The sequence below is a fragment of the Peromyscus eremicus genome, chromosome X (assembly GCF_949786415.1).
Source record: "Peromyscus eremicus chromosome X, PerEre_H2_v1, whole genome shotgun sequence".
NCBI lineage: Eukaryota > Metazoa > Chordata > Mammalia > Rodentia > Cricetidae > Peromyscus > Peromyscus eremicus.
This window is the reverse complement of record NC_081439.1, coordinates 12,342,391-12,365,477: the sequence shown is the minus strand read 5'-3', so window position 1 is coordinate 12,365,477 and position 23,087 is coordinate 12,342,391. Positions and strand designations below refer to the sequence as shown.

The following is a 23,087-nucleotide window of genomic DNA, read 5'->3' as shown; positions in this document are numbered from 1 at the left end:
GTCGCTCTGGTGCTTATTACGTTACACAGTATATAGTCATAGGTTCCTAGTAATGTGGAGGAGGGAAGAGAAGGAAAATGGAAGGAAGAAAGATGTTTGTTTAGTTATAGACAGCAGCCTTGGGAATAGAAAGGAACTGTGAGCTCAGAGTACCAATGTCAAGACTCTCTCTCTGCCTTCTATTCCGGTGTTCCTAGACCTAGGTGTCAGCATACAATAAAATTCCAATCACAAAGCAATTCCAAATTGTTAGCTTGTCAGAGTAGCTTTTTCTACCAAAGAAAACTTTTGTTTCAGTTCAACAGTAGTTTAACACATAACCAGCATGCCCAGGGGGAATAGAGATCAGAGAGTACTGTGTGCAGGCTATGTCTTGGATGGGTAATTCCAATAAATGGACTAAGTTTGAACTTAAGTTTCAGCCCTCAGCAGCAACCCCTAAATAGACTGTTGTCAACATGCATCTGGGAGAATGTATTGTTCTTTCAAAATCTTACCATGCCTTTGTACGCACAACCCATTATGCATTGACAAGAATAAAGAACCGTTATGAGTCTTTGTCTAAACTCTTTTTTAAAAATGGCAGAGAAGAAAGTGAGACATTCATGAGAACGAGAGAGAAAATACAGGGAAAGTCCTGTGAAAATATACACAGAACAAAGTCAGGGGGAATTCAGTGCCTATGCATCCATACAACTAAACCATTCCTGATACATGACTATGCCTTTCCTGTAGAGGTGAAAATCAGGCTGTGATATGCAAGTGCTGTGTTCACAGACAGGATAACAAAAATATCAAAGCAATTAGTATGAAAGAAGACACTAAACAGAATGCCATTAGGGCAGGGACTGTGTCTTATTACTGATTATATCTAAAATGCCTTGAAAAGTTATAAGCATATAGTAGCGATTCAGGAAACATTTGTTTAATAACTTAGTGGATGAATTAAAATGATTAACCAAGAAACTGCTGTAGGCAGTCAAAGCGTGGTTTTCAAAAACAGGAAAAGCTCATGAGAAAAGGATTTAATGGTCTTTCAAGTGTCGTCCAAGTAAAGCAACGTTCTGCTCACTTGGCAGCTGTATTATGAGGAAGAGCTACAGCCTCGCAGGTATTCCTCAGTTCTGTGTGTGAGCCCTGCTACCTGCTTTTCTTTGTCAGAGCATTTGGATACCCTCAACTTCCAACTCTCTCCTTTCTGTTGCTTTCTATTTAGAGAGCCAAGACCAATCCGAATAAATTTTACTTGGACTAAACTAATATAGAGCTTGAGCAAGGAATAGAAAGATCTTTGCTCTGTCTTCAGATCCTACTTGAGATTATTCCCATCTATGTCTTTTTCCCTTCTGTAGCCAGTAACAAAATGAAATGAAAACAAAAAGTGAGGCCTGTACCTGCCAGCCCTCTCCTTCACACGCTTTGACACCTACATTGCGGGCTCTTTTAGTGCTAGCAGCCGCTTTTCTGGTCTTCCTGACTCCATGGCTGTGCTTAACCCTCCATTCTTTCTTCTCTTTATTTATTTATTTATTTTTTTTTGCTTTAGATCCCTGCAGCCGAAAACAACCCTTTCCTTATTGGAATGCACTGCTGGTATTCCAGCAGTAGTCCTTGGACTCAGTTCTGCAATGTTTGTCACCGGAACATTCCTGCCTTATCTCGAGATGTCATCATCTGTGAAGGTACCTTTCTGACTGCTTTAGAAAGCAGAGCTCACTGGATAGAGCTAGGCACGAAGGGGCTCCTATGGCGTTAGTATTACAGGTCCAGTCTAAGCCTTTGGTTCTTGGGTGAAGTTAATCCCAAGGGAGGGAAAGAGAAACCAGCATGAAGGGGTGTTCTCGTGAATAAAAATAGAGGGTTGGATATAGGAAGGTGGGACTATATGGTCAGAAGGATTGAAAAGTCAGAAGTTACTTCTTTCCTACTATTAATTTTAATGTAAAATGAATAATCAAAAGGAACTGGTTCATATTAGAAGTAGGCCTTTGGAAGTGGGTCAAAACTATTTAGAAAGCTCTTGAAATCTAACCTCCAGAGAAGCTTAGGGAAGGGAATTAGAAGTTTTATTGCCACTAGACTCACACCTATTTTTTCTTCCTCCTTTCACAGTCTGCAATGTGAAATCACACAAAATGTGTGCGTTGAGAGCAGGAAAAGACTGCAAGTGGAATACTTTGTCTTTAACTGATGACCTCCTTCTACCCGCTGATGAAATAGTAAGTACCAGCCATATCCTCCCACAGACACTTTCCCCGACTCTTTGAAAGTCATGACACACAGGGACAGGAAGAATTCTCCCTGAAATTAGACAAGCAAAGTAGTCTCTTCCACAGAATCCAATGACCTAAAGAATATCATGAGTTAAATCCGAACCCCCACCTTTCATTAGCTAGTAGCATTGAGGGCAGGTCCATGAGACTTATCTAATGTTCTCCATGGGTAGTATAATTATCCCAGCTGTTCCTTCTTTTATCTCTAATTTCTGTCTTTTGCTTTTTTTCCACTTCAGCAAACAATGCCTCATCAATGGGTAGAAGGAAATATACCTGCCAGCTCTCAGTGCGCAGTATGTCATGGGAGCTGCAGGAGTCATCAAAGACGTCAAGCTTTCCGCTGCCTCTGGTGTGATTCTACGGTGGGTGTCTTTTCATATCTTTGATACTTAAAGACATTTATTTCTAGAGAAGAGGTAGATTGGAGATTGTAACTATACAAGGATATATAGGTCTCAGAGGCCCTTACACCAAAATGCATTATATAGATTCCATTGTACAGAGCCCAGTAACTTCCCTGTCGTATATGGCTATGGAATCTATTAAAGTGTTCGTAATCTGATGCTTCTTAATTGATGAAGCCATCTTGGCAATGAGAAAAGATGAATTCTCAAATGACAATATGAGCAATTAGAAATAAATTCTGGAGTCTCTCCTTAAGAAAGGATTCCTCCCTCATTCATTACCTGCTAGGAATTTATAACCTTAATTAATGGTTAGTAATAATGATAACAAATTATCATTGTTACTATGTACTGATTATCTTCTATTCATGATCTCAGTCTTTAGAACAACGTTGAACTAAGCCTCATTGCCCCCATTTTACAGATGAGTAGTATGTGGCTCAGAAAGGTGAACTAAAGGTCATATAGCCAGCAAAAATACAAAGTCTTGATTAACATATAATTCTGATAAGACTATATTCCTAACTACAACACTACCATATCTTTGAACTTCAACTGAGGATAATTTTAACTCCAGGAGACCTTTTGCGAGATCCCGGAGACATTTTTGATGGCCAAAACTAGACTGGACAGGAAGGATGCAACTGATACCTAGTGGATTCTTCAAAACTTACAGTGCATGAGATAGTATCCTATAACAAGGAACTATCTGGGCCAGAAAACATCAATATCACAGAGATTGGAAGACTCTGATCTTGACTTTCCAAACTTAGATGCTTCTCTAAAACTGAGTTTTCCAAGACAAGAAGAAACTGAAGTAAGCTTCCTCACTGAAGAGTCTGTCCACTGGCTCTGAATAACCCTGCCAGGCTCATGTCCCTAGAAAGTGTAGTTGTTTAGAATGTGGAACTGAAGAGGTCTGAAATCTAGGAAGAATGGCAACTTGTGGGGAAGTCTGCTTTGACATTTCCCAGCTATGTGACCCTTGGTAAGACCCTGTACCTCTGTGGGCTTTCCCATATGTTCATCTCTAAAATGAGCTCAGTGATGCTTTTCCTGCCACATACCGTTGTTCTAAAGATTGAAGTATAAACGTCTTATTAGGACTAGGACTTTTGAAATGCAACTAAATTTCCCATTCCCACATACCGTTGTTCTAAAGATTGAAGTATAAACGTCTTATCAAGACTAGGACTTTTGAAATGCAACTAAATTTCCCATTCTGCAGGCTACTAAGATTGTGTCCTAAGGCTGGTGACATCTCAGTACCTGTAGCTGGGAATCTTCAGAAAGACTCCCTTGAAAGGGCCAGAGTTCTGCACACTCAGGGATATTGCAGTTTCACAATAGAATGGGGTGGGGCAGTGTTAGGTAGATTAAGGTTTATGTAGATAGTACAAAATTTCAGAAAGGGAGACTTAAAATTTACAAAGTCTAATTCTTGAGATGGAACTAAAGACTAACCAATGTTCTTCTTTTCTCTCCCCCTCCTTTTTCTCTTGTGCTCTTATCGTTTCAGGTGCACGGGGCCTGCCAGAAGCGGTTTTCCAAGGAATGTTCCTTTGGAAGTCGTCGCTCAGCCATCGTGCCGCCAACCGCGCTGAGCGACCCCAGAGGCGATGGTGAGTAGATTGACTTTTACTTCAGAAACACCCTGGGGAGGGAGGGAGGGAGGGAGGGAGGGAGGGAGGGAGGGAGGGAGAGAGGTTGGTTGGGAGGGAGGGAGGGAGGGAGGGAGGGAGGGAGGGAGGGAGAGAGGTTGGTTGGGAGGGAGGGAGGGGAGAGAGGTTGGTTGGTTGGGAGGGAGGGAGGTTGGTTGGGAGAGGGAGGGAGGGAGGTTGGTTGGGAGAGAGGGAGGGAGGGAGGGAGGGAGGGAGGGAGGGGTGGATAAGGGCTGGGAAGAAGGGCAGGAATTATTCTGCACAAGTAGTAAAATATTTGGGGGGAATGGGAATTTGTATGTGTGCATCAAAAAGCTAACAGTTAATCCTTCAAACTTTGTAGTGGCAAATGTTGTGTTTTGGTGTATGTGTACTGTATATGGGCATGTTATCTGTAGACTGTCAAAATTGTTTCTGACTGTTCAAAGTTAATTTCAGCTTTCTTAACTTTTTTTATATTTTCAAATACTACCTAATCTAGGCAATAAGTTTCATAGATTTTTTGAACCTGTTTCAAAAACTATTGAAAGCTTAGGTTATATTATTTTTAAAATGGAAACTAAAACCAAAATTGTTACCAGATATGAAACTAGCATGGTTATTGCCCCAGTACTCTTCACTGATATTTCATCACTTCCTGGACAATAGTGATTTATTGAAAGTTCTTTTTTACAAGGTTCTGGAATCCTACAAAGCGAGATCTAAAATAGACACTGTACAGCAAGTAATCATGATGAATTCAGGGTCTTGGTATAACACCACAATAACAATTGAATGGAGCATATATTAAGTATCAAAGAAATAATAGAGACACTTGGATATCAACCAAGTGTTAGAAATATTGACAAAAAATACAGGTGAGGACAAACCTCAGGCTACTGAATGAACCATTTCCAGAGGTTTCTGAAGGCAAGTGTAAGCATGTGCCTCATAGTGCCATATAAAGACACAAAGCTAAATTCACTCAAAGATGCGTGAACACACCATTCTCAGATTTTTCAAATATTTATCTTCATAACATCACCCACTAGACAATTGACTAAAGAGGAAAAGCAATTGGTAACTTGATCAATGAGAGATGGTTGACTAGATAGAAGAATGAAGAGGCTTGGGGAAGGTAGAATTAACACATGGGGGAAAGTAAGAAGCTAATCATCTGAGCAACTTCAGGCCACGCATGAAACCAACCTACTGTTTTTCTTGCGTCGTTACCATTCATCTATTTCCCCCCTCTTATCGAAAATAGACTCTTTCCTCATACAGTATATCCTGATTACAGTTTCTCCTCCCTCCTCTCCTCCAGTTCCTCCTCACCTCCCCTACTATCTGGAAACACTCCCTTTCTGTCTCTCATTAGAAAAAGAGCAGACTTCTAAGAGATAACAATAAAACATAACAAAATAAAATATAATAAGATAAAAAAAAATCACATCAAATTTGAACAAGACAGACCAACAAAGAAGATACAAGAGTCAGAGGCCCAATCATTCACACACTCAAGACTCCTATAAAACACTACACTGAAAGCTATAATATATACAAAAAGGACCTGGTGCAGACCCGTGCAGGCCCTGTGCATGCTGCTTCAGTCTCTGTGAGTTCATGTGAGCTTTGCTCAGTTGATTCAGAGGGCCTTGTTCTCCTGGGGTCCTTCATCAACTCTGGCTCTTGCACTCTTTTTTCCCTCCTCTCCTGTGTGGGTTTCCTGAGCTCTGAGGGGAGGAATTTGATGGAGACATCCCATTTAGACCTGTGTGTTCCTAGATATCTCTCTGCATAGTGTCTGGCTCTGGCTTTCTGTACTTATTCCCATCTGCTGCAGGAGGAAGCATCTCTGAGGATAGAAGTCAACCTACAAGCTTAGTTTTGTGCTCCTGTTTCCTTCACTAGTATCTGGAGATAGTTAGCATCCCACAAAATCATCCCAACTGTATATTAATGGAGATAGAACTATTGTTTGTGCCCAAGTCAAATATGCTCTGTGCTTTCTGTCCTTTCAGACATTGGTTATATCCATTGTAAGGTTATTTTGTCCGACACCACTTCTGATTCTTTTTATGGATCAACTAATGGCATTGCTTTCTTTTACATAGAATTGATGGACTAGGCTGTTACTTTGTGTCATCTAGTGTGCTATGAAGCATCTTTTAATTTTGGCTTCTATGTAGCAGCAATCTTGGTCCACTTGGATATCACACCAACAACCCCTTTTTCTACCATGCATTATTTAGCCTGGACTTCCTCAAAAAAGGCTTTAAAGAACTCCCTTTCTTCTGGACTATTCCTGGGCTTTTTAGCCTTCACAAATAAGCCCTTCAAGAGTTCGAGGCCAGCATGGTCTCCAAAGCGAGTTCCAGGAAAGGCACAAAGCTACACAGAGAAACCCTGTCTCGAAAAACCAAAAAAAAAAAAAAAAAAAGAGTAGGTTTCCTTTTGAGCTGTTCCATTCTAGGGGAATCTTCTGTATTTCTCAGTCATAGAATCTTAATGGTGGTATTGTTAATCTGCCCCAACCTCTCAGCCAAGCTGGAAAGCCTTTCTCCAGCAACCAGATGACATCCTTCTGAGGCAGCCTTTGACAGTGGTGTTGTGGCATCCATTCCTGTGTTCATTGAGTCAGTCAATGGGCTTCAATTGATTGGCAAGGCCTCTAATTACTCAATTAGCCACTTTTCTCTACACAGCCTATTTAGTAAATTCCTTTAGGGTCCAGCTTAAATCAAGTATTATCTTCTGTTGCTTCTATAATGGTCTCCTCACCTCGGCAAGTTAATTACTTCCTATGCAATAAAGTAAGAACTCACACAGTGGTTGTTACACGTGAGCATGCATCAGATTCATTGAGAAGGATTTATTAAAACACAGGTTTTGGGCCCCACCCTCAGAGATTTTGATTCAGTACACCTGGGTGAGGCCCAATCATTTGCATTACTGAAAGTTCTCCAATGCTTTCTATGCTACTAGTCCTATGAACATGCTTCATCATTTACTGTCTGATCTTAGACAAGTTACCTAATGTGTTTCCTCCTCATTTCTCAATTTTTCATTATTACTAAAGTGTATTTAGCAAAACATTTAATACAGAAATGTACGGAACTCAATTTTGATGTCCTAGTAAAACAGGCCCTAATAAGGCTTCTGCCATGATACTATTTTCTCATAAGATGCTTCTAAAACAATTATTTCCTCTCTATTCTCATGGTTATTTAACTTATAGATACCATTAACATAATTTTCACTTTCTTTCTTTCTTTTTTTTGGAGCTGAGGACTGAACCGTAGAGCTAGGCAAGCGCTCTACCACTGAGCTAAATCCCCACTTTCTTGTTTCTTAATTCTTGACTGGCAAATATATTCACATAGGCCAGTCGTTTTCTCTAAAAAAATACAAATTCTTTATAAGAAAATCTTGCATCTATCCTCTCTCTGATCTCAATTTCTTATATCCCTCATCTCAGTTGGTGTATTAGTTACTTTTCTCATTGCTGTGAACATATACATCACAAGAGGCAACTTAAAGTCAGAAGGATGTATTTTGGCTCACAGTTTGAAGGAATAAAGTCTGGTCCATCATGGTGGGAAAAGTATGGCAGTGGGTGATTCCATGGTAGCAGCAACATGTGAGCTTACTCGCATCAGAGAGATGGGGGCTTGAATGACAGCTGGACTATAACCCTCAAAAGGCCTGCTAACCCAGTGGCCCACTTTCTCCAACATGTCTACCTTCTAAAGATTACATGATTTCCAAAAACTAGCACCTCCAGCTGAGGACACATGATTCTGTGGGAGATATTTCATATTCAAACCATATATCTTGGGGTCTGCATTATTTGTTGGGATACAGCAAGAACATTTTGTGACCTGACTTATAATGTTTTACTTTGTAGTCTCAATCTCACATTTCTTTCACATAGCTTCCTCTTAAAGCATCTTGATATCATATTATCTGGCCCCTGTCATCTCTCTGACGTCATCCTCTTCAACTTTCCCCCTCATTCACTCTTTAACAATCACACTATTCCCAGACAACCTAGAATACCCTCTCAGGGTCTTAGTGCTTTTTCTTGTCCTCTACACACACACACACACACACACACACACACACACACACACACACACCCTTCCTCCAAACGTCTGCATTACACGCTCCTTCCATTTATTTGAATATCATCTTAAATATCACCTTCCCAGAGAATTATCCTTGGCCACATTGTTTAAAAGAACAATCCCCACTCCCTTTCTATGTTTTTTCTTCATAACACATTACCTTTTATATTTATCTTGCCTTCATTAAAATAAGAATTGTATTTTGTCCACCAACATAAACAAGAATGGGCACAGATAACATCCTCAGTACATATTTGTTGAATGAATGAATGCATGCATGAATGAATTAATGTGACAGAACTACTATTATGATAGCATTTTACCTTTCATTAAAAATTACTGATAAGGGTATATTGCATTTGTTCATGGAAGGTAATTACATCCAAGCTATACTGCTAAGGAAAGATAGTAGATCCCTCTTGTAGTTGCAAGTTCTGCAAGACCCTGATAATGTGGTGCATAACTGCTTAGGATGCCTTCCAAAACCAGCAGCCAGTTTAGTGGGAGCCAGCCCACAGAGGAAGCTACCTTTGATTTTGCTAGGCACAACAGATGTTTTTTTTAATGTTCAGCATACCCATCCTACATAGGAGTGAGTAACATGATTTTTGCCCTATATGTTTATTTTTTCTGGAGTACTCCCAACAAGCCATGAGCTCAGATGTTTGAGGACCTGGTATTTGTTGATAATCCCTCTCCCAGAAGACTATCACTGCCTAGCTCCTTGCCAATAGGCTTTAAGACTTACCACACGCTGGCAGGATTTGACTATTTAGACTACTATTTGGCTAGTATAACCCTACTTCTTTGTGGGTGACTTCAATGTTGGAGATTATTAAATACCCCTCTCTCATTCATACAATTTATCTGTAGGCTCATTCTGCCATGGAATTGGTGTGATAATGTAGACCGCTCTTTGTTAGCCTTAGAGATGCGAGAGAAGCCTTAGAGAACTTTAAAGTTTCTGGCTTTACCTTCTATTGATCTATCATTCTGCTGGGAACTGTGTTGTTAGGTAGCTCCTGGTTTAATGGCTGTTTTTCTTTCCCTTCTCTCTTGGCCTGCTCCATTCTCACTGTGAGAACTGAGGTGGACCAGACAGAGTGGACCAGCTTGAATGCTGCTCCTCCTCTTGGGCTCTCAATCTTTTTTTCATTTTTTCCCACAAAGTTTTAAAAATCTTTGGCTGGTGTAGCAATTTCTTCATTAATTGTCTTCCAGCATGCTCACTTGTATATGTGTCCATCCCCCTGGCTTGAGGTCAAGGGCTATATTCCTAATAATATCTAATATATCTGGTATATAATAATTTCTCAGAAAATGATAGGGAATGCCCAGAAATAGTAGAGCAAACAAGTTTACTCCACTTTTTAATGATGTTCTAGCTTTTTCCTCTACTCCTTTATAGCAAAGGATTGGGGATGGTACTCAGAAGTCTCTGTAAAATATGTGATGCTAGATAATTTCTTATCTCGTCTCAATTGCCCTTTTTCTTTTTCTCTTGTGTGTTTATCAGGCCAATTAGTGGTATCGCCTGACTTCTGGAATCTTGATTGGCCATTGACTTGTTCCTGTCCCTTGCTCATCTTCATCAACTCCAAAAGTGGAGATCATCAAGGGATCGTCTTTCTCCGAAAATTCAAGCAGTATCTTAATCCGTCTCAAGTATTTGACCTGGCGAAGGGTGGACCTGAAGCAGGGTAAGCATGGGCTGAGGTGGTATGGTTGGGTATACAGAACAGTCTACTACCCCTTTGCATTCTAGGCTAGAATTGTTTTCTGGGATTAGTGCTTGTACCCAGGCAGATACACAAATATATGACTCGAATATTTTACCTTTTGGCCTCTCCCAGAAATCTCTTCAGTCCCTTTTCCTGCTCCCAAACTTGCTTCACTTTTTCTGATTGGCAAGACAGAAAACTGTGCCCTTTGACATCAGAGGAAGAAGCAAAGGGGCTGTCACTACAGACTTGTTTTCTTATGGAATCCTTTGACAATCCAGTGCTGGTTCCTGGGAGCCAGTGACAGCTATGCAAAGTGTTCTTCCTGAGACTCAGCAGATGACTTAGTGGCTTCCAGAGGAAGGCTAAGCACACAATCCTATGAGTTAAGGCAAGGTCTGATTGCTGAGGTTACCTTGTGAAGCTGGGGTCACAAATATACACAGAGTCAGAGGCTAATGCAAAGAAAAGGCAGAGCGGCCTTGTTAGAAGAGTGCTAAAGCAGGAGTCTTTAGGTCCTGACATACTGTAAGAAATACTTATAAATTCCAATTACTCATGAAATTATTTCATTTTTTTCCTTCCTCCTTGCAGCATCTGTATGTTCAAGAACTTTGCTCGTTTTCGTGTTCTGGTTTGTGGTGGAGATGGCAGCGTAAGCTGGGTCTTATCTACGATTGATGCCTTTGAATTGCATGATAGGGTAAGTCCCTGGCTGAGTCAGTTAACTATTGCTAGAAAGAGTGGGGGGTGTGGAGCTATCTATTCCAAGAAGTCCCAAGTCTGCACTTATCCTATCTACAAACATGTCTTCTACAAGCTTAATAGTTAACCTGACCAATCTAAACATGCTCACTTAAGACAATTCTCTGTATCTGAGTGAAGGAGAAATAAAGGAATGGGCGTAAAGAATGAGCCTTCTCTAGGCTTCAAAGTAAAGAGGTGAAAAAGAAGAACGTTCCAATTTTCTTCTTGTGAGGGCAATGATTTTCTTCTCTGAGTCTCTAGAGGGGCATAAACTTTCCTCTAATTTTCCCCATCTCTAGGCAGCTCTTTGCTCTTCTGAATCCAGAATCCAGCATCTGTCTTGCTGGACTCCAACTCAAACAGCTATAGCTATGACTTTTGCAATAACCCAGAAACTGAGTAGATTATTATTATTATTATTATTATTATTATTATTATTATTAGGAATGAGGTCCAATTCAACTCCAAATCCCCTCCTGCTATACTTACTATAAAGAAATCCTTTAAAGTCCCTGGCTGTAAGGCCTATGCCTGTCTATTCCTTCTCAAAGTGTTTCAGTGAGGGAAACATGGCGGAAGGACTGTCTGAATGAGTGTCTCTCTTTGTTCTTGCAGTGTCAGCTGGCAATCATCCCACTTGGAACTGGTAATGACCTCTCTCGTGTCCTTGGCTGGGGAGCATTCTGGAATAAAAGTGACTCACCACTGGATATTTTCAGCAGAGTAGAGCAGGCTCACGTGAGGATTTTAGACAGGTGAGTGACCAAAAGGCCGTATACTTATGCCCCTTCTATTTCTATCGTCTTAGTCCAGAACCCAGCCCCCTTTGAAGTGCCATTTCCCTTGTGAGGAAAGTACAGGCTCATTTGGAAGGTATTGTCTATTGAGAAACTAGAGAGCCATATATCCCTCAAATATTGTAGAAGCCCCTCTTCCCCCCTTAAAGATCATAGAGTAGGAGCTTCATGGATACATTTCAAGAGTTTGCTGAGTGTCCTCCAAAATGCATGATCACTTGTCCAGTGGAAGTGTACTTACTCTTGAGAAAGACTCTAGTATTATCAGGCTCTCAGAGAAACTTTTAAAAAAAGGGTGGGGGAGGAGATTCAGCACCAATTGGCTTATATTTTCTCTGCTCCAGAGAATAGAGAGAATATTGTCATCCTATATCCTGAGAAATAGGACTTTCATAGTGAGGTGTGGGTTTTCAAGATACAAATCTGGGATCATGACAAAGATTCTTATTCTGTAGATCTTGAGCAAGGATCTGGCATAAGTATTTCATAAACATATTTCTGGTGCTCATGGTGCTACCTCTGGTTGAAAAAAACACTGATTTCTGAGAGTCCTGAGAAAAATTCCTTCCATCACACTAACCTAGGGATGTCATGAAGTAGAATCCTCTCTTATGTATACTTTGAGATTAGGTATACTGCTTGAGTATAGTCTCTAGCCCTCTTCCCCAAACACATAAGTAGTTTGAACTCTTTCTTGTACTGTGAAGCACTGATTTCACTTGTAATTAGCAGACACCTAAATAATATTTGTGTTTAAACTTTATTTTAGATGGAGTGTGATGATCCGTGAATACCCCAGACAATTCCCACTGATAAAAGGACGGGAGGCAATGACTATACCACAGTTTGAGGTAATTATTGGTGAGCTATAATTCAGAGCAATCATTTTATCACAAGTGAAATATGAAGAAAAGCCTAGAAAGAATATGTAGTATTTCCATGGACTCAATGAGGATGAGATCTCTGAGGACAGGAGACATTAATCAGCAGCTATTTACTACAGATATGTTAGGCATTAGGGATGTAAGTAATTTTAGTTATTTATTCATTCATTCACTCAAAATTGTTTGTGGAGTAACTACTATATATGAGGTACTGTATTAGTAAACGTTCTTACACATTAGGAGATAAGGATAATAAAGCCTTCGTTGTTGTGGAGCTCAGAGTCTACTTAGAGGTAGAAAAGGTAAAGTTTTGATAAAGTGCTACGTGTATGTCTGTATGTCCCTCTGTGACATGTCATGGAAAACATCCAAAATGAGTGCCATTTCAGGTTAGACCCAAGAAACAGCAATAACTAGGTGAAAAGAACAAAGGAGGCCTGTCTTAGTTAGGGTTTCTATTGCTGAAGAGATGCCATGACCACAGCAACTCTTATAAAAGAAAGCATTTAATTGGGGCTGGCTTACAGTTTCAGAGGTTTAGTCTATTATTGTCTGAAACCTCAAAGCCCACTTCCTCCTGCCCCACTTTCTCCAACAAGACCACACCTTCTAATTCTTCCAAACAGTGCTACTCCCTAAGCATTTAAATATATGAACCTATGGGGGCCATTCTTATTCAAACTATCACAGGCCTGTTTTTATACTGTTCCGAAGACCAGAAAGGCTGTATCATATTAACAGGACTGAAAAGCATTCATAATGTCCAGGGCAGAGTGGCCAGGGCTGGAACATACAAAATGAGAGACTAGAGAAGTAATCAGGGACCAACCCAGAAAAGGCTAATAAAGCACTGTAAGAAACTTAGATTTTTCTTTTATGAGAATTCTAGAAGAGTTTGGGGGGGATTTTGTTCGCATGGATGTAGGATAGGTGTACATGTGCATAGCATACAAGAGATCAAAGGACGACCTCTGGTTTGGGTCCTTAGGCACCTTCCACCCTTTTGTTAGAGTCTCTCATTGGCCTGGAATATCACAGTGTAGGCAAGGCCAGCTAGCTGACTAGATTCCAGGGCTCTGCCTGTCTCTGCCTCCTATCTCATTATCACTGGAACTGCAGGTGTATATTACTATGCTGGCTTTTTTATGTGGGTTCGGGGGATTCAAACTCAGCTCCTCATTCTTTCAATGCAAGTGCTCTTACCAACTGAGACATCTCCCCAGCCTGTTTTTTTCCACACCTTACTTATTATACAAACTTCCAAATATATTGGGAAGTGGAAATGGGAATATCCACCATTGAAATCTCATTATATTTGCTTTATCACATACCCAACCAACTACCCATCACTGAGTAGTAGCCCCTGGTGTGTGAGGAGGCAACTCAAGGACTAAAGATCAGAGGCAAGGAGAACAATTGGGAAGTGCTGACTTTATTCAAACTAGAGATGATGGTGACTGAGGTTTGTGCCTTGGCAACAGAGGTGAGGAGAATTGGACAAACTGGAAACACCGAGAAAGTATGATTATAAGGACTTGGCAGATGCTTGGACCTGGAAGTGATAGGAAGGATTATAACTTGTAATTGGGAATACAGCTCAAGAGTCAGACTACCTGGAATCAAATCTAACAGCTGCTACCCAATAATTCCTTTCTTGTGCCTCAGTTTTCTCTTCTGTGAAATGGGCATACAAGTAATCTTGACCTCTCAGGGTAGATATTGAGAGCACATAAAAATGATGTGTACATATAACTTAGAACACAGTCAGTTACATACTCAGTACTATATGAGTGGAAACTGTATTGTTAGCAATCTTATTCAAAAGGTAAACTTCTGGTATTGGAAAGTTATGAATCAGAATCACAGATCTATTATTTATTATCTATATAATGTGAGATTTTTTTCATTGAGTTCCTCTCTCATTTTTAGAATGATTTTAGATCCAAGATTATCATTAGGTACTTTTAACGAGAATTGTTTGGGTTTATTTCCAGAAAGGCAGTTGAGTTTCTGGTAAAGATGGTCAGGGGTGGGTTGAAGAGATGCAGTATGGTAAGTCACAGTGCTAAGCTTCTGAGATTGAACACTCTGTTTCCCCCTAGGCTGCTGCCATCCAGCACTTGGAGTCTGCAACCACTGAGTTGAACAAAGTCTTGAAGGCCAAGAACCCCACCGAGGTGATCATCGCCACTAGGTCAGTCTTTCTCTGCTTCTCATCCTTTGGGGGATCACAGGCTGTTCGGAGGTGATGATATATGAGGCTCACTTTGATAGCTTAGGGGTTCAAGGCCAAGGAAAGAATGTATTTGTCTTTTCTAATCATTTTCATTCAGCTCAGATTTCCTGAGTGGAAAATTTAAGGTAAAAAAGATAAGATTGGAGTGAGGAGTCATGCAGCTGAAAACAGAGACAAAATTGCAAGCAGGTATTTGGAAAGAAGGCCACAGAAGGGACATAAAACCTTCTAGATAATCCAACAGTGCAGACCCCTTATTTTCTACTTTGGCACTGGAAAAGGGCTCTTCAGTGCCTGCTGGTACCTGCTTGCTTGCTTTTTATTTTTAAATTTGTATTATTTGCCAATTTAAGCTCTATTCATTTTTAGAGTTTACCTATCCACACAATCCAAAATCAAAAGCACAAGTGTCTCCCATGCATTCCATTGACAAAGTCAAAACTTTTCTTAGTGGCTTGGTAGCCCTGTAGTTTAATTATTCCCAAATTTTAGCAATCATTTTAAATGGGCGGTAGCATATAATGTGCATTGTTTTATAAAATGTTTGATTCATTTAACACCATATCCTGGGACTCATTCCTTGTCCACGCATCAGGATTTTTCTTATTAAAATATTATTTTTGAACATTTCATACATGTATGCATACAATGAAATATAATTCTATTTACCCCCATTTCACCCCTTCATAGACTCTCACATCCTCCTCCCAATACTACCCTAAATATATGTCTTTATTTTTTGATAACCCACTAATCCAGTTAATGCTACTCATATACGCATGGGTGTGTGGCCAACCACTAGAGTATGGGAAACCTATCAGTGGCCACATCCTCAAAAGCAGTGATTCTCCCTCCTTCAGCAACTGTTCACTACCAATAGCTTCTCAGTAAGGGGTGGGCCATGGTCATCATCTACTCGCTCTTGATGTTCTGAAGGTATCCACAGCTACTATGAGCTCCTAAGTACAATAGTCATGTCCTGCCCAAAAGATAGATAGCACTTCACTGCACCCTTTCCATCCTTTCCACTCTTCTGCCATATCCCTGAGCTTTAGTGGTAGTAGGATTAATACAAGTGTCTTCTTTGGTACTGTGCGATCAATCTTTTCTTCTCATCACATTGACTTTTGTTAGAGATGCTACATTAACTGCTGCCCACTGCAAAAAGAAGCTTCTCAAATGACCAAGGTTGAGAACAGTCCAGGTCTGTAAGATTTAAACAAATATTTAGAAGGCAGTTTGACAAGATGACCATTTAGCAAAACCATATCAGCAGGTTATACCCTAGGGTCTACGACCTTCCAACCTGTGGCCTTTTGAGAGGGCTACAGTAACGTGTATGAAATGACTTCCTGTGGATCTGGCCTCAATTTCAATCATAAAACAGTTAGTTACCCCATAACAGTCATGCCACTTTTACATCTGTGGGCACATCTTGCCTCACAGGATGCTATTGTAGCATGCAGGCCCCAGCACTGGTGGATGAGGTCATTGATGTCTTTCCTTCCCCAGCAGCCTGCATAGCTTATGACACTGTGAGAGGTAACCAACCAGCAGGAGAAAGTTTCCCAGGTGTTTTGGAATTGATTCCTCTATGTCATGCAGCCCAAGTATGTGGCGTTTTCCCTCATAGAATCTTACCGTGTAGTTATGGTGGGTAACTAAGGGCAAAGGCAATATCTTGTACTGCTTTGGAGACCACTGGTGCTCCCTGACCAGTAACTCCTAGGGAGGTATCTCATGCCTTGCAATGAGATTTTAAATAATGAGCCATGTCTTCTGGGAAAGACATCATTCATCCATGTAGTGTAATTCCATTCTAACTGTTCCTTTTGAAAATTGTAGTTTTAAATTATCTTAACAAGTGGGTTTCCATAGTTTTGTCATACATCCTTAGTTTTCTTTAACCTACTCACTACCCTCTTCCTCTGTCCCATCTATCAACCCTGTTCCATTTAAGTCCTTTAACCCTATATTCCCCATATGTAACCATTTTCATATTTATTTTTTGTATCTTCTATTTCTATTTTTATTTATTTATAAAATTTAAAAGTTTTTCTAATTGATTTTATTCTTATTTTTAAAATTTATTTATTTTACATCCCAATCAAAGTTTCCCCTCCCTTCTCTCCTTCCCGTCTCTCCCACCACCTCCCCTCTGCACCCTCCATCTTCTCCTCCTCCATTTATGTTCAGAAGAGGGCAGGCCTCCCATGAATGCCAATCAAGCATGACATATCAAGTTGTGGTAGGACTAAACACCTCTCCTGTATTAAGATTGGACAAGGCAACTCAGTATGAGGAATAGGTCCCCCCCCCAAAAAAAAACAACAGCTAAAGAGTCAGAGACAGCTCCTGCTCCCATTGTTAGGAGTCCCACAAGAAGACCAAGCTACATAACTGTCACATATATGCAGAGTGCCTATGTCAGTCCCATGCAGGCTCCTTGGTTGTTGGTTCAGTCTCTGTGAGCTCTTATGAGCAGATTAGTTGATTCTGTGGGTTTTCTTGTGATGTCCTTGTACCCTCTGGCACCTACAATCCTTCCTCCCTCTCTTCAGCAGAATTCCCTGAGCTCGGCCTAGTGTTAGGCTGTGGGTCTGCATCTGTTTCTATCAATTTCTGGATGAAGCCTCTCTGATGACTATTAGGCTAGGCACCAATCTATGAGTATAGCAGAATATCATTAGGCATCATTATTGTGACATTTGTTCTTCAGTCATGTTTGGTTCTATCCTACCTGTCAGGGTCATCCAGCCTCTGGGTGCTGGTGCTCCAGGCAGTGTCAGGGGTGGGTTCACTCTTGTGGCATGGGTCTTAGGCTGGACCAATCATTGGTTGGCCACTCCCACAATCTCTGTGCCACTCTTAGCCCAGCATATATGCCATAGGCAGGAAAGACTGTTTCTTTCCTGTCAAAGGTTATGTGGCTGAGGTTTTGTGACTAGGTTGGTGTCCCAATTCCTGCACTGGTAGTCTTGCCGGGTTAAAGGAAATGGCCAGTTCCAGCTACGTACCACTTATTGCTAGGAGTCTTAGCTGGGGTCATCCTTGTAGATTCCTGAGAGTTTCCCTTGCACCAGGTTTCTACCTGACCCTGAAATGTACCCCCTTTCTAGTTGTCTCTTTCAGTACTCTTCCCACCCCCCACCCCACCTGATCTCTCATGTTCCCATCCCCACCACCCCCAGTTCACCCATGAGATCTCTTCTATCTTCCCTTCCCAGGACCCTCCTTGTTACCTAGCCTCTCTGAGTCTGTGGATTTTTAGGTGGTATGGTTATCCTTTAATTTATACTAATATCCATTTATGAGTGAGTAAGTGTTCATCTTTCTGGGTCTGGGTTACTTCACTCAGGACGTTTTTCTTCTAGTTCCTTCCATTTGTCTGCAAATTTCATGATGTCATGGTTTTTAACAGCTGAGTAATACTCCATTGTGTACATGTACCACATTTTCTTTATCCATTCTTCAGTTGAGGGACATCTAGGTTGTTTCCAGGTTCTGGCTATTACACATAACACTGCTATGAACATAGTTAAGCAAGTGTTTTTGTGGTATGATTGAGCATTCTTTGAGTATATGCCCAGGAGTGGTATAACTAGGTTTTGAGGTAGCTGAATTCCCAATTTTCTGAGAAATTGCCATATTGTTTTCCAAAGTGGCTGTACAAGTTTGACTCCCACCAGCAATGGAGGAGTGTTCCCCTTGCTCCACATCCTCTCCAGCATGAGCTGTCACTACTGTTTTTGATCTTAGTCATTCTGACAGGTGTAAGATAGAATCTCAGAGTCATTTTGATTTGCATTTCACTGATGGCTAAGGATGTTGAACATCTCCTTAAGTGTTTTTTGACCATTTGAGATTCTTCTGTTGAGAATTCTCTGTTTAGATCTGTACCCCATTTTTAATTGGATTATTTGGTTTGTTGATATCTAATTTCTGGAGTTCTTTATGTATTTTGGAAATCAGCCCTCTGGATGTAGGGTTGGTGAAGATCTTTTTCCATTCTGTAGGCTGCCATTTGTTCTGTGGACCATGTCCTTTGCCTTACAGAAACTTTTCAATTTCATGAGGTCCCATCTATTAATTGTCAATCTTAGTGCCTGTGTTATTATTGGTGTCTGGCCCTGGACTTTTTTGGATTGGGAGACTTTTGATGATTACTTCTATTTTCTTAGGGGTTATAGGTCTGTTTAAATTGTTTGTCTGATTTTGATTTAATTTTGGTAAGTGGTAGCTATCAAGTAATTTGCCCATTTCTTTTAGATTTTCCAATTTCGTGGAGTACAGGTTTTTGAAGCACAATGCAATGATTCTTTGGATTTCCTCGGTGTCTATTGTTATGTCCCCCTTTTTGTTTCTTATTTTGTTAATTTGGATATTCTCTCTCTGCCTTTTAGTTAGTTTAGAATAAGGGCTTGTCTATCTTGTTTATTTTCTCAAGTAACTAACTCTTTGTTTCATTGAGTCTTTATATTGTTTTGTTTCTATTTTATTGATTTCAGCTCTCAGTTTGATTATTTCCTGTTGTCTATTCCTCCTGGATGAGTTTGCTTCTTATTGTTCTAGAGCTTTCAGGTGTGCTGTTAAGTCGCTAATATGAGATTTCTCCAAATTCTTTATGCAGGCACTTAGTGCTATGAACTTTCCTCTTAGCACCACTTTTATTGTGTCCCTAAGTTGGGTATGTTGTGCATTGGTTTTCATTGAATTCTAGGAAGTCTTCAATTTCTTTATTTCTTTCTTGATCCGGTGGTAATTCAGTAGAGAGTTGTTCAGTTTGCGTGAGTTTGCAGGCTTTCTGTAGTTTATGTTGTTGTTGAAATCTAGCTTTAATCCATGGTGGTCTGACAGGGTGCTGGAGGTTATTTCAAATTTCTTGTATCTGTTGAGACTTGCTTTGTGACTGAGTGTATATATAGTCAATTTTGGAGAAGGTTTAATGAGGTGTTGAGAAGAAAGTATATTCTTTTGTGTTTGGGTGAAATGTTCTGTAGATATCTGTTAGGTACATTTTAGTCATGACATCTGTTAGCTCCAGTATTTCTTTGTTCAGTTTTTGTCTGGATAACCTGTCCATTGGTGAGAGTGGGGTGTTGAAGTCTCCCACTATCAGTGTATGAGGGTCACTGTGTGATTTAAGCTTTAGTAGTGTTTCCTTTACAAAAGTGGGTACCCGTTTGTTTGGAGCACAGATGTTGAGATGTTATCTTGGTGGATTTTTCCTTTGATGAGTATGAAGTGTCCTTCCCCATCTCTTTTGATTAATCTTGGTTAATGTCTATTTTGTTAGATATTAGAATAGCTATACCAGCATGCTTCTTGGAGCCATTTGCTTGAAAAATCTTTTTTCCAAATCTTTACTCTGAGGCAATATCTATCGTTGATATTGAGGTGTGTTTCTTGTATGCAGCAGGATAGATCATTTTTTATGTCCATTCTGTGAGTCTGTGTCATTTTATTGGGGAATTGAATCCATTGATATTGAGAGATCAGTGACCAATGACTGTTAATTCCTGTTATTTTCTTGTAGTTGTTGATGGTGTAGTGTGTGTGTGTGTGTGTGTGTGTGTGTGTGTGTGTGTGTGTGTGTGTTTTCTTTGGGTTATGCTGGTGTGAGATTATTAATTGCCTGTGTTTTGTGGGTGTAGTTGGCCTCCTTGGGTTGGAGTTTTCCTTCTAGTACCTTATGTAGGGCTGGATTTGTGGACAGATATTATTTAAATTTGACTTTGTCATGAAATATCTTGTTTTCTTTATCTATGGTGATTGAAAGTTTTCCTGGGTATAGTAGTCTGGGCTGGCATCTATGGTCTCTGAAGAGTCTGAAGGAAATCTGTTCAGGCCCTTTTGGCCTCTAGAGTCTCCATTGAGAAGTCAGGTATAATTCTAATAGGTCTGCCTTTATATGTTACTTGGCCTTTTTCTCTCACAGCTTTTAATATTCTTTCTTTGTTCTGTGTGTTTAATATTTTGATTATTATGTGCTGAGGAGTCTTTCTTTTCTGGTTCAATCTATTTGGTGTTCTGTAAGCTTTTTGTACCTTTATAGGCATGTCCTTCTTTAGGTTAGGAAAATTTTCTTCTATGATTTTCAATATATTTTCTGGGACTTGGAGCTGGGAATCTTCTTCTTCTGTTCCTATTTTTCTTATGCTTGATCTTTTCATAGTGTCCCAGATTTCCTGGATGTTTTGTGTTAAGAATATTTTAGAGTTAACATTTTCTTTGACCGATGTATCCATTTCTTCTATTGTGTCTTCAGTGCCTGAGATTCTCTTTTCCATCTCTTGTATTCTGTTGGTGATGCTTGTATCTGTAGTTCCTATTCACTTACCTAGATTTTCCATCTCCAGAATTCCAGTTTGTGTTTTCTTTATTGCTTCTATTTCCATTTTCAGGTCCTGAAAGTATTATTCATTTCTGTCAACTGTTTTTTTTTTCTTGGTTTTCTTGACATTGTTTAAGAGATTTATTGATTTCCTCCAATTTTTTTTATTATCTTTCCTTCTATTTCTTTAAGTGGCATTTTCATCTCTTCTTTAAGAACCTCTATCATCATCATATAATTAGTTTTAAGATAGTTTTCTTGTGCTTTTGGCTGTGTTGGAATTTTCAGGGCTTGCTGTAGTAGGATGACTTGCTCTGGTGGTGACATATTGCTCTAGCTGTTGTTGTATTCTTGCACTTGCATTTAGGCATCTGGGTTTGGAGTGATTATAGATCCAGGTGCCAAATTCTGAATGTGACTTTGTTGGATGGATGTTTTCTTCCTTAGTTTCTGTTTCCTCTCTAGTCTTCTGGATCCTGTGGCCTGTGGTTGGGTAGAGGTTCTCTATTTGTGTTGGGGGCTGGACTTCTGATGGCCTGGGTAGCCTCTGGTCTGGCAGGGGTTTGCTGCCCAAGCTTGGGGCTGAAGTTCTGGCTATGTATGTATGTGGCCTCTTATCTGGATGGGGATCCTCTGGGGTTCAGATGCTGGCCTGGCTTCTGGTGGAGTAGGAAGCTTCTGCCTGGTTTTCAGGGAGTTGACCTGTTTTCTGGGGTTCAGGATGCTGGTTTGGCCTCTGGGGATCTGGATTCTGGCCTGGTCTGTGATGGGGTGGAATGTTTCTGCCAGAGGTATGAGCTGGGATATGGTGATGAGGAGATGAGGGACCAGTTGGAACTATGGTCAGGGTTGGGGGGCACAGTATTACCTGGGGTTAAGGATGCTGGTCTTGCCTCGGCAAGGGGGAAGAGGAGGCTTCCACCATCGGTGTGGGGCAGGACATGTTGACAAGGAGAGGAGGGGCAGTTGGGGTTATGTTGGGAAGGCATGGGTGGGGCAATGAGGGGGTGGCTTACCTGGTTTTCAGGGAGCTGGCCTGGCCTCTGATGGGGTGGAAAGCTTCAGCCAGAGGTGTAGGCCTGGTTATGGTGATGAGGAGAAGGAGGTGAAGGGGACTCCCGTACAGCAGGGGCTCCCTTCCAGACCCTGGATTAGGCACAAACCAAACCCAAATACCTGTTTTCACAGAGAGATCCTTTATTAAGTGGGAAGAAAAGTTAAAGTGGCTGCTTTCTGACTCAGGCAGAAAACAGGAGCAAATGACCTTGCAGGTGTCATTCTTAAGAAGAGAAAAAGGGGAGATCTGTGTTAGAATAGGCTAGGATGCTGTGGTAAAAAGAGATAGAGGATGAGGGACAAAGGGAATGGGGCAGAGGAAAGGGGGCAGGGGTATTTGTCCCAGAGGGACAAAGGACTGCCTCTGGATAGACAGGAGACAGACTTGGCACATAGGGAAATAGCGATTTATAAAGGTAAAGGGGAAACCCCTGTTAGGATGGGGTGTTTAATTTTAATTGGTCATGTTAATTAGATGAGCCAAAGGGGGCTTCTGATTGCTGGACCTTGGTAGTCAGCCTCAGGAAGAGGAAGTGGCCAAATAAGGGAATAGACCTTGGTACTAGCTTTAGGAATGTAGTCTAACGGTTTTTAGCAAGGCAGAGGGAATGGGGGAGAAGGGCAAGGCCAGACAGAGCCACATGTTCAAGTGGGCTTGTGTCCCTTCAGGAGGGGCAGTTGGGGTTACATTGGGCAGGCATAGGCAGGGTGGTGAGTAGTTTTATCTGGGTTCAGGGTCCTGGCTAGGCCTCTGGGAAATAGAAAGCTTCCACCAGAGGTGTGGGCCAGGATAAGTTGGCAAGGAGAGGAAGTGCACTTGGGGTTATGGTGGGGGGGATACAGGTGGTGGTAGGGGTTGGGGGAT

General features: G+C 40.8%; 1 protein-coding gene across 1 annotated transcript in view; it reads left to right on the top strand.

Annotated features, from left to right (window-relative positions):
• Dgkk (diacylglycerol kinase kappa) overlaps positions 1–23,087 on the top strand; it is a 130,704-nt gene that overhangs the window by 72,700 nt on the left and 34,917 nt on the right. Inside the window, exons 5-13 of the mRNA XM_059251222.1 lie at positions 1,547–1,682; positions 2,113–2,219; positions 2,513–2,638; positions 4,200–4,302; positions 9,964–10,147; positions 10,763–10,871; positions 11,531–11,670; positions 12,482–12,563; positions 14,699–14,790. Coding sequence (XP_059107205.1) covers positions 1,547–1,682; positions 2,113–2,219; positions 2,513–2,638; positions 4,200–4,302; positions 9,964–10,147; positions 10,763–10,871; positions 11,531–11,670; positions 12,482–12,563; positions 14,699–14,790 — 1,079 coding nt within the window. The remainder of the gene's footprint in view (positions 1–1,546; positions 1,683–2,112; positions 2,220–2,512; positions 2,639–4,199; positions 4,303–9,963; positions 10,148–10,762; positions 10,872–11,530; positions 11,671–12,481; positions 12,564–14,698; positions 14,791–23,087) is intronic.